The sequence below is a fragment of the Anabas testudineus genome, chromosome 16 (assembly GCF_900324465.2).
Source record: "Anabas testudineus chromosome 16, fAnaTes1.2, whole genome shotgun sequence".
NCBI lineage: Eukaryota > Metazoa > Chordata > Actinopteri > Anabantiformes > Anabantidae > Anabas > Anabas testudineus.
Genome location: NC_046625.1, coordinates 5,872,203 through 5,889,786, shown reverse-complemented (window position 1 = coordinate 5,889,786; position 17,584 = coordinate 5,872,203). Strand labels below are relative to the sequence as shown.

The following is a 17,584-nucleotide window of genomic DNA, read 5'->3' as shown; positions in this document are numbered from 1 at the left end:
GGAAGTATATGTGTGAAACATGTCATTTTCTTAGCGTTAAAAACCCCACAGGAAGATGCACCAAGCTGCAGAGGTTCTGGTTCAGAGAGATTAGTAGACACATTCTCAGCTCTATATCTGGCTGAGGTATTTTAAGTAACACAAATGTCTGCAACACCCAAGGTTGATAATTCAACTCCAGGTTTCCCCAGTTCCTGGCCCTGTATCAAAGTGTCCCTGGACAAGACACTGAACCCCAAACCCTCAGCACCTATATATAGAGCACTGTTTTAACTCAGCTCATGTTTCTGACTGACTAACTTGGCCGCTTCTGAGTTATAATGACAATCTGTGAAGAGTGTGAGTGTGAAGAGGAACTTATCACTAAGAATACAATGATGTCTTCTTACATAGGCCTACCTGTTCTTCTGTTTTCTTGTTTGGGGATAAGAAACAAACAAAAAGTTTTCTTTTCATTTCATTGTTTTTCATTTTTTCATTTTATAGTGTAAACTTATGTACTTGTCCCTGTGTTCAGTATAAAACCTCAGTGAACCCTGTTAGCACAAAGTAAAAGATCAAAAGGAGGAGGAGGTGAGAAAGTTCAGTCACTTCAGTTCTCTTCTGCCAAAGATAGAAACACTCAGCAGCAATCATTGTGAAGAGAAGACAGGAAGAGGTAAAAGAAAAAATGTAATAACTATAACACGATTAAACCATTTATTTAGTTACAGTAATTTTTGCTGTTCACTGTTCTTAGGAATTCCTGCTCGTGAAAGAAAAGATCTTCTCCAGTGGACACAGACACAGAGTGTTCGAAGTACTGATTTAGGATGTTTGTCCTCATCTGGATGTCTCTGGTCTTCTGTGCCAAAGGTAGAGTATGCCGTGTTAATGAAGATCTGTTTTGAGGCTGCAGTCGACATTTTGATGTTTAAACACCAGGATGATCTGTAACATTTCTTCATTGAGATGATGTCGAATTGATTGGATTTAACCTTCCTGTTGTGTTCAGTTCGTCATAATTCGTTTAGTGTTACCACTCAAAAAGGTCAAAAAAACCCATAATAAAACAGCACTACTTAAATTATTATTAAAATAATAATTAGTATATTATCACCTAATGTGCTCGTTTTTTATGAACTTACTATCACAAGTAGGTGCGTGGACCCAAAAGCACAAGCTGAGGCAGGCTGGAGAGCAAGTGTCTTTTATTCAGCAGGTGGTAGATATATAAAACAAAGAGATGAACGGAGTAAACTAAGGATGCTGCACTAACCGGCAGGAGTGTAAGAAAACAAAAATACAATAACTGAATAACTGCACTGGCAGGGGAAAAAGTCCAAAAACAGGATAGTAACTAAAAGCGGCTGCTCTAACGGGCAGGTAGACAGACATACATAGAGTCCGGAGTTAATGGTTCAGAAAATCGTTTTAGTTGAGCTGGTTTCAGGCAGACAGGTGTGGTCTTTCCAGAGAAGGTGACGAACTGACAGGGGAGCAGAGTTGTGGAGTGGGTTATATAGCAATGGGGCAGAGACAATGACACAGGTGAACCAGATGAGTGTTAACAAGGTGCCTGGAGGTAGAGAAGCAGGAACATGCAGGGTATCTGAAATGAGAAAGGGGACCATAAATGAGTACAGACAGGAATGGCAGAGAACAGAATATGCAGAAATGGTGACAGAACCCCCCTCTCAACGGCCGGCACCGGACGGCCCACCAGGCTGATCAGGATGGGCACGATGGAAGGACCGCACCAGAGCTGGATCCAGGATGGACCGGGCAGGAACCCAGGAACGCTCCTCAGGACCGTACCCCTCCCAGTCGACCAGATACTGAAGACCCCGACCTCGCCGGCGGGAACGGAGGAGACGGCGGACCGTGAAGGCCGGCGCACCACCAACAAGCCGGGCGGGCGGAGGGGGCACGGAGGCGGGAGCCAGAGGACTGGTCCGAACCGGCTTGAGGTGAGAGACATGAAAGGTGGGATTCACCCGGAGGGACCGAGGGAGCCTGAGCATCACAGCCACCGGATTGACGATCTTGGATACAGGAAAAGGACCCACAAAGCGGGGAGCCAGCTTTCTGGAATCCACCCTCAATGGTAGGTCGCGAGTGGACAGCCACACACGCTGTCCCGGGGCGTACAGGGGAGCTGGAGAGCGGCGTTTGTTGGCCGCCGTAACATAGCGGTGGGATGTTCTGATAAGGGAGTTCCGGACTCTGATCCATGTCCTTCGGCAGCGTCGGATGAAGGCCTGAACAGAGGGCACGTCCGATTCTTGCTCCTGGGATGGGAAAAGGGGAGGTTGATAACCATAGGCTGCCTGGAAAGGTGAGAAGCCAGTTGCTGAGGAGGGAAGGGAATTGTGAGCATATTCTACCCAGAGAAGGGATTTTGACCACGTGGAAGGTTCTTTTGAGCAGAGACAGCGGAGAGTCCTTTCCAGATCCTGGTTCATCCTTTCGGTTTGGCCGTTTGATTGGGGATGAAACCCAGAACTGAGGCTGGCTGTGGCCCCCAGGAGTCGGCAGAAATCTTTCCAGAACCTCGCTACAAACTGGGGCCCTCTGTCAGAGACAATGTCCAACGGGAGACCATGGAGCCGGAACACCTGTGACAGCATGACCTCAGCTGTCTCCTTGGCAGAGGGCAGCTTTGGAAGGGGAACAAAGTGTGCGGCTTTAGAAAATCTGTCGACAACAGTGAGTATGGTAGTGTTACCTTCAGATGGAGGAAGGCCTGTTATGAAATCCAGAGAGAGGTGTGACCAAGGACGCCGCGGAATTGGGAGTGGGTGCAAGAGCCCAGCAGGAGCTCTGTTGGAGGTTTTATTTTGAGCACAGGTAGAGCAGGCTGCAACAAATTCCCTGACGTCGGCATGGAGAGTCGGCCACCAGAACCGTTGTTTGATCATGGCTAGGGTTCTATCAGATCCAGGATGACAGGCGAGACGAGAAGAATGGGACCACTGCAAAACCTGTGACCTGAGAGCATCAGGAACAAACAGACAGCGGGGAGGACAGTTAGGTGGAACAGGGAGATTGGTGACTGCATCAGCTACCTGTTTCTCTATGGGCCAACGTGCAGCACCGATGAAGCAGGACGAGGGGATGATGAGATCTGCTGGCTCAGAGTCCTCGGTGTCTGGGAACTGGCGGGACAGGGCATCAGCCTTGGTATTCCTGGAACCCGGCCGGTAGACAATAGAGAAGTTGAACCGGGTGAAGAATAAAGCCCACCGAGCCTGTCGTGCGTCTTGCCTCTTGGCAGAACGGAGATATGCCAGGTTCTTGTGGTCAGTCCAGACCACAAACGGCTGTTCGCTCCCCTCCAGCCAGTGGCGCCACTCCTCCAGCGCCAACTTCATGGCTAGCAATTCTTTGTTGCCCACATCGTAGTTGCGTTCAGCAGGAAGCAGCTTTCTAGAAAAGAAGGCACAGGGGTGTAATTTGTTGTCCGACACTGACCTTTGAGAAAGGACTGCTCCTACGCCAGAACTTGAGGCATCCACCTCAACCACAAACTGCCTCTTGGGGTCAGGGATGGTAAGGACAGGAGCCGATGTGAAGCGGTGTTTGAGGTCCCGGAAGGCTTGGTCAGCCTCGGCGGTCCAGAAGAACGGAGACTGGTTGGAGGTCAGTTGGTGGAGGGGTGAGGCGACTGAGCTATAATTACGAATGAATCGTCTGTAGAAATTTGCAAACCCCAGAAAGCGCTGCAGCTGTTTCCGGGAGGTGGGAGTAGGCCAATCGAGGACAGCCTTGGTTTTTCCTGGATCCATTTCCATGCGATCAGGGGAGATGATGTATCCGAGAAAGGTTGTGGATGACACATGGAAAGCACATTTCTCTGCTTTTACAAAAAGCCCATTAGCCAAAAGTCTTTGCAGTACCATGCGAACATGCTTTATGTGCTCCTGCAGGTCCTTGGAAAAGATCAGGACATCATCGAGATACACAAATACAAAGATGTTGACCATGTCTCGGAGCACGTCGTTCACTAGGGCCTGGAATACAGCGGGAGCATTTGTGAGCCCGAAAGGCATCACCAGGTATTCGTAATGGCCGTTCGGAGTGTTGAAGGCAGTCTTCCATTCGTCCCCTTCCTTAATCCTCACCAGATGGTAGGCGTTCCGTAGGTCCAATTTGGTGAAGACTGTGGCTCCCTGAAGGAGCTCAAAGGCAGAGGAGATGAGTGGGAGTGGATATTTGTTTTTTATTGTAATGTCATTGAGGCCTCTATAGTCAATGCAGGGACGGAGACCTCCGTCCTTCTTACCGACAAAGAAGAATCCTGCACCAGCTGGTGAAGAGGAGGGTCTAATGATTCCAGCGGCCAGAGACTCTGCGATATACTTTTCCATAGCCAGCCTCTCTGGGGAAGAAAGGGAGAAAAGACGACCTCTGGGTGGGATGGACCCTGGTAGAAGGTCTATGGAGCAGTCATAGTAAGGTCCTCCAGCTGTTGCTCATGACATCTGATTGCTTTCGCCTGTGCTTCCAACTCACCAGCCACATTGCCCAGGTTTGCTGGGTCCATGTTGGTCAGTTCGTTCTATCACAAGTAGGTGCGTGGACCCAAAAGCACAAGCTGAGGCAGGCTGGAGAGCAAGTGTCTTTTATTCAGCAGGTGGTAGATATATAAAACAAAGAGATGAACGGAGTAAACTAAGGACGCTGCACTAACCGGCAGGAGTGTAAGAAAACAAAAATACAATAACTGAATAACTGCACTGGCAGGGGAAAAAGTCCAAAAACAGGATAGTAACTAAAAGCGGCTGCTCTAACGGGCAGGTAGACAGACATACATAGAGTCCGGAGTTAATGGTTCAGAAAATCGTTTTAGTTGAGCTGGTTTCAGGCAGACAGGTGTGGTCTTTCCAGAGAAGGTGACGAACTGACAGGGGAGCAGAGTTGTGGAGTGGGTTATATAGCAATGGGGCAGAGACAATGACACAGGTGAACCAGATGAGTGTTAACAAGGTGCCTGGAGGTAGAGAAGCAGGAACATGCAGGGTATCTGAAATGAGAAAGGGGACCATAAATGAGTACAGACAGGAATGGCAGAGAACAGAATATGCAGAAATGGTGACACTTACATTCTTATGAACATTACAAGTTTTGACTTTTTATTAAGGGCCTATAGGCTATTAAGCTTCCACAAATTGGTTTTGAGCAAACTAGAATTACTGCACTGAGTTTTTGTTCCTTTGCCAACCAGTGAAGCTGTAGTTTACATACTGTACATTTCTGTCTAGACTCACAATCTTAACAGTTCTTATACAAGTTCAAGTGGAATTCGAGCACCAACATTTAATTAACCTATTAAACCCAGATGCAGGTTTAATTTATAATAGAGGTGTAAAATGCTTTTCTCTTTTCTGTCTCAAGTTGCTTTAAATTTGTGGCTTTATAGCGCTGTTGCTTTAGCTGTCAGTACATGTAAACCACATCATCGCACCTTCAGAAAATAAAGATATTTTTGTCGACTGGTTGATGTCGACTATGGTGTCAGTAGATTTGGTTAAGAACCATTTTAGAGTTTATGGTGGAGTTTCCTGTAGCATTAGTGGCTCCACAGTCAGCGTTCATTTCAACATAAATGATTTCTTTAAAACAAATTATATGAGTTCATGTGGGTTTTGGGGATTGCCATAAAACTAATTGTTTCCTGATTCTTCACTGCCTTGTAGACTTGTCACATTATAGAAATTATATTTTAAAATGTGCTCTTGATGATGTTGAGCTAAGCAGTGGAAGTGTCATTGAGTGTTTGGAGAATATTTCTTCTACCTCTCTGTGCTTCGTCCACATTCTATGATCTAATGAGATGAACTTGTAAATCAGTAAAACAGGACTGGAACACAACAGGAAGGTTGAATAGGATTTAAATGTTGTACCATGTTGCCAAACAGTTCAAATAAAAACTTTTATGTAAGAATAGTGTAATCTTGTTTATATAAATCAAAGGGGAATCTGATAACTGAAGATGTGTCAACAAAAAGACAGGAAACAGCAGTGAAATAATCAGATGCCTTTTACGAAAGTGATTCTTATTTTGTAATATTTTAGTACTTCAGTTAACATTTACTTCATGTTCTTGTTATAATTGTTTTTCTCTTTGAATCTCTTGGATCACAGGTACCGTGGTGGTAAAAATAAAAAACTGTCAAACTGGATCCTACTGCATCACCCTTCCTGAAGGAGAAATAACAGCAGAGGCTGGACTCTGTGTTGTTTTACCATGTTCCTTCACTAATGATGCTGCCCATGATGTCACAGGTTTAATTTGGTACAAATGTAATTCAGCTATAAAAGAAAGATGTGATATATCTGAAACTGGAAAACTAATATTTAATTCCAGTAGTAATGAAAACAATGAGCCTGAGTTTAGAGGACGAGTGTCGCTGTTGGAGCCTGATGTGACTGAGAAAAACTGCAGCATCTTCATCAATGACCTCAGAAAATCAGACTCTGGATCATATCAGCTCAGACTTGTTGGTTACAGGGATGGAAAGACAGATGGCTTCACCTTCATTTCAAAAGCAACTATTACTATTACAGGTACAGACAAAAACAGACACAGACAAAACTAATTGTATATGTACAGTGTAACGTACACAGTGCACTGAGGTGTTCAGCTATATGGACAACAATAATTATAATGTTAATAAATATATATTACTCACCTATTAGATCTGATTCAGACGCCCACAGTGGTGATTCATCCACTGACAGAGGGACAGCACATCACACTCACCTGCACTGCTCCTGGTCTCTGCTCTGGATCTGTTCCTAACATCACCTGGATGTGGAGAAAACCAGGAGAGTCTCACATCACAGGGAACAGCACTGCTTTAAGGACTGAGAACCTGACTGCCATCAGACAGAGACACAGTTCAACTTTGTCCTTTGACCGTTCAGTCACACAGAGTGGCACAAACATCACCTGTAAAGTCACCTTCCCTGGAAACATCAACACAGAGGAGAGTCTGTGTGTGGCCAGTGAGTAGCACATATTTTACATTATTTACAATAATTGTTTGCGTGTTCTTTGTCTAACTGTATATTTTCTCAGATGTTATGGAACTGAAAATCAGTGTAAATACTCTCATAGAAAGGTGATGAGCGATTCTTGTTAACCTGCTGTGTTTCCCAGCATCATTTACTATATTTTACTGTATTGACATCGATGTTATAAAAAGTAAGTGAGACAGATGTCGGTAAGAATACAGCCTGCTGGTAACATTACATGTGTTGAATAATGTGGGTAGTTGGTGGTGAGTTACAGCACGGTCCAAAGACATCTTTATTTCACTTTCACTCCCTTTGTGCACATATGTTGTCACAAATACTGCTAATAATCCAAACTTACAGCCTGTTTAGATCCATCCTGCCAGATCATATCTTTGCAACAAAGCAGAGCATCGGTTACTTTTTTAATGTTTTTTAAATGTGTGTTGACAAAGATTGCAGCAAATCTCAAATCTCAAATGATCCTCCAGAAATATTAAGTGTTGTTGTAATAATACAATATTATTTTTTCTAGTGGCTCATCATGGACCAAGTCCAGTGATTTTCTTGACCATTGCTGTTGTATCTCTCATTGTAAATGTCATCTTCATAATCTACTTCTTGTTCCTTTGGTGAGTTACTACACAGTCATTTGAAGTTTTTAATGCTCTTCGAATAAACTGGACATTCAATAAATCATAATCATTTTGTTTCTTCCTATTCTCCAAAGGAACTCAAGACAAAAGGTGAAACCAGGTCAAGAGGACAGACCTCACAAATCACGTCAGGAAACAGACAATTCACCAGTGTATGCGAACGTTGTCAGGCCTCTGAGATAACCAGTTTTATGGAGTGTGCACACATTTAATAGTTAAATCAGATTAACTGTGATAGTCTTTAGCAAATATAATTGTAACTGCACATTTATCTTTCATGAGGCATAAATTGGAGACTGTGCAATCTCACCTGAAAACCAGAAAAATTAAGTATGACATATTCTTATAATCTTCATTACAGTGACTTTACTGACTGCAGTGACTATTCTCATGTGGCACAAGTTAAATATAAATCATGTTCTGTTAGGTGTTCATGCAAAATCTATCTAGTTCAATGCAGTTTATTTATACAGCGCCAAATCAACAACAACAATCACCTCAAGAAACGTTACATTGAATTACATGGAAAACATGGACAACTGTAATGTACCCCATCTGCAGAAGCATCAGTCACCTCAGCTCAAAGTTCATGGTCTGCTACAACACACAAGGATTCACTGTAGGTCTCCTGCATTAATGGGATTCTCAGTGTGCACAACTCAACACTCTGTTAGTTTAACAGTGTAACAAGTCTATCACTTCCTTAATAACAGAATCGATTAATATTCTCTTTAAAAGAAATGTCTCTGTTGAAAATATGAATATTATGTAGAGTGAAGATATTCATGATCTGGTGTATTTATAGTCTGGACCATGAAGTAGCTTTGGGTAGTTGTCGACCTCTGTAGACAATGACTAGGAACTACAGCAGTTCCTGATGAAGTGACTGATGATCTTCACACTGCTCACTCAGAAACCCACAGTGACAGTTTCTCCACCAACTTCCACTGCTCCTGGTCTCTAATGTGTCAAGACTGAGAATCGAACCGACTGCTGTCACACAGAAACAGCTCAACAGTGGCAGATCTAGAAATGTTGATGTGGGGGTATAAAACTGCTGCAAGAGCTTCTAACAGGATGCCATGGGATGGTGATCTGGGATGATGCTAATTTACATTTAGTCATTTGGCAGATGCTTTTATCCAAAGCGACTTACAAGTGAGGAACAAGGCAAGCAAACCAAATCTAAGTCAAGGAGAAAAACATCAAAGCAAATCTCAGTTGACCACTGTTACCCCATACTAGTAGTGGTAATAATAATAATAACGATATTAATGTATAACTTTTGTAATAAGTTCAGCTTTTCATGTGCAGCTTTGACAAGTGTCTAAAATGTTCTCTTCTATTTCTTTGCTTGTTGTATCTGTATTAGGATGTTTTCACTTGTGATATGTTGTATGCTCCAAGTTGTGTTTTACACATTTTTGTGAATAAATGCTTGAAATGTTGTGGTTCAACTGTCTTCAACTTAATGACATTTAATCTTAAAATATTCAGTATAGTGCAGAATGCACCGTACGAATAGCTCTATTTAAATGCTGTATTTCCAAATACAGCATTTAGAGAGAGAAAGAACATGGTATCACAACACAGAGTTCAGTCTCTGCTCATATTTGTCCTTCAGTAAGAGTGATACAGAATTGATCTTTACAGAATTGTCTTTCCCCTGTAAACCTGTTCACCTGTTAATAAAAACGGAACAAGAAAATACATATTTAATATACACAGTGATATACAACAACGGTCAGACACAACGATGGAAGTTCATGGTTTCACATATTTCTTACATAATAATTGCTCAACACATATTAATTTAAAAAACTACTTATCCTAGAATTTCAAAGTAAGATGAGATGAGAACAATCATCCTCGTTTGTCAGATTCTCCAACCGCAGGACAAATTTTGCAGCAAAAATGCTGTAAAAAAAAAAGAAAAAGTACTCAGTGTGGTTCTCCAATAACGAACATTTGAGGATGTGTAAAGAAGAAATAGATATAATGTATAAATGATGGAGAAAAACCTTCAGCCTTGCAGACCAGATAAGAGGATTTGGGTTTTTGAGCCTGATTAAAATACCAGACACAAGTTCGAACAAAACAAGGTTTAATGAAAAAACAAGGGAGAAACAAATAGGGCCTACAAAGTAGAAAATAAAAAAACAGCAGATAACCCGGCACAAATTCACAAAAGGACACAGGAGACGTGGCTCAGTGCAAAGTAACAACTCAAGACTTGAGAGAAACAAGACAAGAATTATCAACAGAAAACCACCAGTAACACGGCACAGGGACACAAAATAACAACTGAAACTAGAAGATCACAAAAGGGCAGGCTAAACTTACAGAGGGACAGGGCAAAGGTAAAGTCCAGGGACAAACAAGGTCATCCAAAAAAACTAAACACAAGGCAAGAAATAAGACAAGGTCACAGGGCTGGACAGTAGTGTGAGGACTCACATTAACAGTGATTATTTGGCAGAGGAGTGAGGAGGTGGTTAAATAGAAGGAGACAGGAGGACCAGGTGAAATCAAGCAAGGAGAACAGGTGAAATTCATGAAACTGATTAAGGGAAACTGGAAAAAATGCTGGAAAATTGAAATTACAGCTGACTGAATAGGCTAAAAAAGATCATACTGGAAATAATCTAAATTCTTATGACTGTTATATAACACATTCAGTCTTGGTGATCCTAGACCTCAAAGCGTCATGTCAACTTCAGAGTATCAGCCACTGAGACAATATAGTTTTTAAAAGTATATGAGAATTACCTAAGCGTCACCGTCTCTTCTGTGGAGTGCAGGTCAGTGGAGAAATCAACCTGAGCTTCTAAATGAGATCTAAAGAGAGAGGAAATAAAGAAAGACAAGTGTGAGTTCATGATTACAATCAAGTGAATGTAACAATGAGATTTCAAAAAGTCAGTGAGGTGACTCCAGTGAGCATTCCTAATGTAAACTTCAAACTGGAGTACAATGATATTAAGTTAGTGGAAGAAAAGCTGCCATTGTTGTTGCTGTTCCCACATCTCACCACCAGAGGACGATACCAACCACGTGTTTAGTTCACACAAATGTCACAAGTACAGGTTTCAACAAAGTTTTCATTAAGTCAGTTTCTTTAGTAAATCTTAATTTAATAAAAACTCTTCAGGGCTGTTAACTGGGACTGTTTAAAAAGGCTTCTAACTCTATCTCTGTCTTATCGTCCATTCAAGTAAATAACATCAAAATCAACAAGAATTATGCAATTTGACTTTAAATTCAGAAGCTGAAAGAGTCCAGCCTTGGCTGTTATTGTACTTTCACTAAGCGTGATACAGTGATTATATTTGCAGTGCTGTTTCCTCCTGGAGTGGTACCTGTTAATGATGAGGGAGAAAGAAAACACAATTTTTAAAAGTAAAAGATGTTTAAATTTCGATGGAACAGAAAGAAACAGCATATGAACAAAAGTAGTTTTACTGAATTGTAGCAGCATTCGAATATATATTTATCGAGTGCATCCTTCGTTTCAATTGTAATTATTTTTTTTTAATTACACAGTCTCTAAGGTAAATAGATCTTAAGGATCAACCTAGTTTTACAAACCATACAAAACAGGAGAAATACTTAGTAATAATAATAATAGCCTTATTTATAAAGCACGTATCCAAGAGTACAAAGTGCTGTACACTAAAACAGACAATAATTAAAATTAAAAAACAAAATTTTAACACAAGGATAGAAATGAGGACAAAACAAGAGAATTAAAGCTAGCACAAGCATGTCACATATAATCAAAAAAGATAATTAGATAAAAATGAGTTTTAAGACAAGACTTAAAAGATGACACTGACTCAGAAAGCTCGATTTCCTCAGGGAGATCATTCCAAAATTTTGGAATCTTGGAAAAGATAAAATCTAGTACCTGAGGATCTCAGGTGATATGGAGGATTGTATGAAATTAAAAGGGCTTTAAATGTAATAAATGAAATCTTAAAATTGACTCTACAATGAACTGGGAGCTAATGCTGGGTAATTTTAGCTATATTCTTAAGGTGATAAAAACATTGGACAACCTTAGTTAATAGCCCAGTAGGTGGCAGTATAGTGCATGAAATATTGTGTGGCCCAATTAAAAGAACTAACATCTTAATGGAGTTTAACTGCATGAAATTTAAAGACATCCAGTTTCTTAGATCAGACATGTCAATAGTAGAGAACTCAGCTTAGCATTATTCACGTGTGCTGTTGGGAGATACAAGTGTGTGTCATCAGCGTAACAGTAGAAAGAAATATCCCGTCTGTGTAAAACATCTCAGATGGAAAGCATGTAAAATGAGAATAATATTGGACGCCTGGGGCACACCATACTCAGATACTGAGAGTGAAGACAGAAGTTGTCAGTAGAGACACAAAACTTCCTGTTAAAGTCAAATGTCAAATATGATATAAACCAAAGTAATACAGACCTGATGGAATTCAGATATGGATAAGTCACATCCAAGAATGATGAATTTTGGGTGATCCCACATCTTATTGACTCTACTTTGAAGACAAAGTGTGACAGGAAATTGTTTCAGTCACAGACGTTGCAGTGGCATGGGGAGGTGCTGGATTAACTAGCTTAACGGTTTGAAAAAGGAATCTAGGATTATGGCGATTGGTACAAATAAGTTGTGAAAAATGAGATCCTAGCATCCTTTACCATTCAAATGTAAATTATTTGTTGCTCCTTCATGAGGATATAATGAACTGTAAGACCAGTTGTCTTCCATTTACACTTTGCCCTTCTACATAGCTTCTTGTAATTTTGAATGCTAGTTGTACTCTGTGGAGCTTGAATAGACGACTATGCTACTAAAGAATACTGTGTGTGTAAACAGAGATGACTTTATTATATTGACTTTATGTGTGTATAAATATACATGTGTTCTTAACAACTGCGAAAGGAAGTATATGTGTGAAACATGTCATTTTCTTAGCGTTAAAAACCCCACAGGAAGATGCACCAAGCTGCAGAGTTTCTGGTTTAGAGAGATTAGTACACACATTCTCTGCTCTATATCTGCCTGAGGTATTTTAAGTAACACATAAAGGTCTACAACACCGAAGGTTGGTGAGTCAACTCCCACAAATCCTGGACCCCATGTATAGTGTCCCTGGACAAGACACTGAACCCCAAACCCTCAGCCCCTAAAACGCAGCCGCCTTTCTTTGAGAAATTCCCAAAGGAAATTAAAGTATCAATTATTATTGTGAAATTAGAGATATTTAAATTTTTATTGTAGAAAATGTCAGCATGAAAAATTCAGCCAAGATAGTACATCCACACCTTGTCAGCATGTATTAGGCTAATGTGTTTAGTTAAGTTATCAGATTTCTCTTTGATTATATATATACTGTATATGATTATGAGTGAGTTAGAGGAAGAGAGAAAGAAACTAAACTGGGACAGGACCAGGCAGGGATAATAACAGGAAGTTGAAAGTGATCTGGTCTATTTGGAAACTTACTGGTTGTTTCTGGTAGGTAATCAATGAGCTGTCAGTCATCGTACAGCATAGTTTTAACTCAGCTCATGTTTCTGACTAACTTGGCCAGTTCTGAGTTATAATGACAATCTAACACCTCTAATTGTGAAGAGGAAGTTATCACTAAGAATATACTGATGCCTTCTTACATAGGCCTACCTGTTCTTCTGTATTCTTGTTTGGGGATAACAAAGAAAACGTTTACTTTTCATTTAATTTTTTCTCATTTTTTTCATTTTATAGTGCAAACTTCCAACTTATGCACTTGTCCCAGTGTTCAGCATAAAACCTTAGTGAACACTGTTAGCACAAAGTAAAAGATCTAAAGGAGGAGGAGGTGAGAAAGTTCAGTCGCTTCAGTTCTCTTCTGCCAAAGATAAAGAAAAAGAAGAAAGCCTTTATTCGTCATATGTCACATGTACATGTTACAATGAAATTGGTCCTCTGCATTTAACCCATTCCCCTGGGGGAGCAGTCAGACACTCAGCAGCAATCATTGTGGAGAGAAGACAGGAAGAGGTAAAATGTAATAACTATAACACAATTAAACCATATTTTAGTTACAGTAAGTGATTTGTGCTGTTCACTGTACTTACAAATTTGTGCTCTTGAAAGAAAAGATCTACTTCAGTGGACACAGACACCGAGTGTTTGAAGTACTGACTTAAGATGCTTGTCCTCATCTGGATGTCTCTGGTCTTCTGTGCCAAAGGTAGAGTACGCAGCGTTAATGAAGATCTGTTCTGAGGCTGCAGACGACATTTTGATGTTTAAACACCAGGATGATCTGTAACATTTCTTCACTGAGATAATGTTAAATTGATTGGATTTAACCTTCCTGTTGTGTTCAGTTCGTTGTAATTGGTTTAGTGTTACCAGTCGAAAAGGTCAACCCCATAATAAAACAGCACTACTTAAATTATTATTAAAATAATAATTAGTATATTACCACCTAATGTGCTCGTTTTTTATGAACTTACATTCTTATGAACGTACAAGTTTTTGACTTTTTATTAATGACCTTTAGGCCATTAAGCTCCCACAAATTGGTTTTGAGTAAACTAGAAATGCATTTAGTTTTTGTTCCTTTACCAACCAGTGAAATTGTAGTTTACACACATTTCTGTCCAGATTCATAATCTCAACAGTTCTTATACAAGTTCAAGTGGAATTTGAACACAAAAATTGAATTAAATTAAAACACAGATGCATCTTTCAATTTATAATGGAGGCACCAAATCTGTTAGTACAGACACTGCTGCTTTAGCTGTCAGAATATGCAAACCACATCATCGCACCATCAATCAGAAAATAAAGATACTTTTGTCGACTGGTTGATGTCGACTATGGTGTCAGTAGATTTGGTTAAGAACCATTTTACAGTTTATGATGGAGGTTCCTGTAGCATTAGTGGCTCCACACTTAGTGTTCATGTTAACATAAATGATTTTTTAAAACAACTTATATGACTTCATGTCATAATCACTCTTGTCACATTATAGAAACTATATTTTACAATGTCTTCTTGATGACGATGAGCAAAGCAGTGGAAGTGTCATTGAGTGTTTAGAGAATATTTCTTCTACCTCTCTGCGCTTCGTCCACATTCTATGATCTAATGAGATGAACTTGTAAATCAGTAAAACAGGACTGGAACACAACAAGAGAGTTAAATAGGATTTAAATGCTGTACCATGTTGCCAAAGAGTTCAAATAAAAAAGTTTATATAAGAGTAGTATAATCTTGTTTATATAAATCAAAGGGGAATCTAATAACTGACAATGTATCAGCAAATAGACAGGAAATAGCAGTGAAATAATCAGATGCCTTTTAAAAAAAGTTATTCTTATTTTGTAATATTTTAGTACTTCAGTGAACATTTACTTCATGTTCTTGTCATAATTGTTTTTCTCTTTGAATCTCTTGGATCATAGGTACCGTGGTGGTAAAAATAAAACACTGTCAAACTGGATCCTACTGCATCACCCTTCCTGAGGGAGAAATAACAGCAGAGGCTGGACTCTGTGTTGTTTTACCATGTTCCTTCACTAATGATGCTGTCTTCAATGTCACAGGTTTTATTTGGCACAAATGTCATTCAGCTACAAATAAAAGATGTGATATATCTGGCACTGGACGACTAATATTTAACTCCAGTAGTAATGAAAACGTTGAGCCTGAGTTTAGAGGACGAGTGTCGCTGTTGGAGCCTGATGTGACGAAGAAAAACTGCAGCATCATCATCAATGACCTCAGAAAATCAGACTCTGGATCATATGAGCTCAGACTTGTTCGTAACAGGAATGGAAAGACAGATGGCGCCACCTTCCCTTCAAAAGCAATAATTACTGTTACAGGTACAACAACCAAAACTAATTGTATATGTAGAGTGTAATGTACACAGTGCACTGAGTTGTTCAGCTCTATGGACAACAATAATAATAATATTAATAAATATATTTTATGTATTTACTCACCTATTAGATCTGATTCAGACGCCCACAGTGGTGATTCATCCACTGACAGAGGGACAGCACACCACACTCACCTGCACTGCTCCTGGTCTCTGCTCTGGATCTGTTCCTAACATCACCTGGATGTGGAGAAAACCAGGAGAGTCTCACATCACAGGGAACAGCATTGCTTTAAGGACTGAGAACCTGACTGCCATCAGACAGAGACACAGCTCAACTTTGTCCTTTGACCGTTCAGCCGCACAGAGTGGCACAAAGGTCACCTGTAAGGTCACCTTCACTGAAAGCATCAACACAGAGGAGAGTCTGAGTGTGGCCAGTGAGTAGCACATATTTTACATTATTTACAATAATTGTTTGCGCGTTCTTTGTCTAACTGTATATTTTCTCAGATGTTATGGAACTGAAAGTCAGTTTAAATACTCTGATAGAAAGATGATGATTTCTGTGTTTGCAGTATTTCAAAGATCTTAAAAAGCTCTGCCTGTGTGATTCAGTCAGAGGTCCTCACCTGTGTGTGTGTCAGTGAAGGGTTTCCCATACCGACCATCACGTGGCCGCTGGTGGAGAACCACACTAAGTACTCAGTCACTTCCACTGTGTCAAACCACACAGTTAACAGCACCATCACCCTTACTGTAAAACACCACACCAGCACTGTTGCTGAGTGTGTCAGTAGCAATGGAAATGTGTACGTAAAACAGAACCTCACCATCAGAGCTTCAGGGAGCGATGTCGAGACAGATGTCGGTAAGAATACAGCCTGCTGGTAACATTACATGTGTTGAATAATGTGGGTAGTTAGTGGTAAATTACAGCACGGTCCAAAGACATATTTATTTTACTTTCACTCCCTTTGTGCACATTTCTTATGACACTGATTACAAATACTACTAATAATCCAAAATTACAGCCTGTTTAGATCCATCCTGCCAGATCATATCTTTGCATCAGTTACTTTTTTAATATGTGTTCATAAAGATTACAGCAAGTAATCAACCCATGTCCACACCTCAAATGATCCTTCAGAAATTTTAAATGTTGTTGTAATAACACAATATTATTTTTTTTAGTGGCTCATCATGGACCAAGTCCAGTGATTTCCGTGACCATTGCTGTTGTATCTCTCATTGTAAATGTCATCTTCATAATCTACTTCTTGTTCCTTTGGTGAGTTACTACACATTCATTTCAAGTTTTGAATGCTCTTTGAACAAACTGGATATTCAAGAAATCATAACCTTTTTTTCTTATTATTCTCCAAAGGAACTCAAGACAAAAGGTGAAACCAGGTCAAGAGGACAGACCTCACAAATCACAGCACGAAACAAACGATTTATCAGTGTATGCGAACGTCGACAGGCCTCTGGGATAACCAGTTTCATAGAGTGTGTAAAGATTAAATTGTTAAATCAGATTAACTGTGACAGTCTTTAGCAGATATAATTGTAACTGCACATTTATCTTTCATGAGGCATAAATTGGAGACTGTGCAATCTCACCTGAAAACCAGAAAAATTAAGTATGACATATTCTTATAATCTTCATTACAGTGGCTTTACTGACAGCAGTGACTATACTCATGTCGTACAAGTTAAATACAAATCATGCTCTATTAGTTGTTCATGCAAAATCTATTTAGTACAATGCAGTTTTTTTATACAGCGCCAAATCAACAACAACAATCACCTCAAGAAACGTTACATTGAATTACATGGAAAACATGGACAACTGTAATGTACCCCATCTGCAGAAGCATCAGTCACCTCAGCTCAAAGTTCATGGTCTGCTACAACACACAAGGATTCACTGTAGGTCTCCTGCATTAGTGTGACAGTGTGAACAACTCAACACTCAGTTAGTTTAACAGTGTAACAAGTCTATTAATTCCTTAATAACAGAATCGGATTAATATTCTCTTTAAAAGAAATGTCTCTGTTG

At 40.1% G+C, this 17,584-nt stretch overlaps 2 protein-coding genes across 2 annotated transcripts; both read left to right on the top strand.

Moving 5' to 3' along the window:
• The first annotated feature begins 752 nt into the window (after window positions 1-752).
• LOC113170141 (sialic acid-binding Ig-like lectin 5) lies at window positions 753-8,694 on the top strand. The gene is made up of 5 exons (XM_026372075.1): window positions 753-855; window positions 6,127-6,549; window positions 6,682-6,990; window positions 7,535-7,631; window positions 7,730-8,694. The coding sequence occupies exons 1-5, from the start codon at window positions 813-815 to the stop codon at window positions 7,836-7,838; spliced, it is 981 nt and encodes a 326-aa protein (XP_026227860.1). The 5' UTR covers window positions 753-812; the 3' UTR covers window positions 7,839-8,694.
• A 5,143-nt stretch (window positions 8,695-13,837) lies between these two features.
• On the top strand, window positions 13,838-17,426 carry LOC113169030 (sialic acid-binding Ig-like lectin 14). Its single transcript, XM_026370157.1, has 5 exons — window positions 13,838-13,880; window positions 15,104-15,526; window positions 15,654-15,962; window positions 16,717-16,813; window positions 16,910-17,426. The coding sequence occupies exons 1-5, from the start codon at window positions 13,838-13,840 to the stop codon at window positions 17,016-17,018; spliced, it is 981 nt and encodes a 326-aa protein (XP_026225942.1). The 3' UTR covers window positions 17,019-17,426.
• The last annotated feature ends 158 nt before the right edge of the window (window positions 17,427-17,584 follow it).

Bases quoted from the DNA above. Each gene is read 5' to 3' on its own strand.
- LOC113170141 (XM_026372075.1), top strand. From the start codon at position 813: ATGTTTGTCCTCATCTGGATGTCTCTGGTCTTCTGTGCCAAAG. The intron at 856-6,126 runs GTAGAGTATGCC...CTTGGATCACAG, and splicing joins TCTGGTCTTCTGTGCCAAAG to GTACCGTGGTGGTAAAAATA. The intron at 6,550-6,681 runs GTACAGACAAAA...CTCACCTATTAG, and splicing joins AGCAACTATTACTATTACAG to ATCTGATTCAGACGCCCACA.
- LOC113169030 (XM_026370157.1), top strand. From the start codon at position 13,838: ATGCTTGTCCTCATCTGGATGTCTCTGGTCTTCTGTGCCAAAG. The intron at 13,881-15,103 runs GTAGAGTACGCA...CTTGGATCATAG, and splicing joins TCTGGTCTTCTGTGCCAAAG to GTACCGTGGTGGTAAAAATA. The intron at 15,527-15,653 runs GTACAACAACCA...CTCACCTATTAG, and splicing joins AGCAATAATTACTGTTACAG to ATCTGATTCAGACGCCCACA.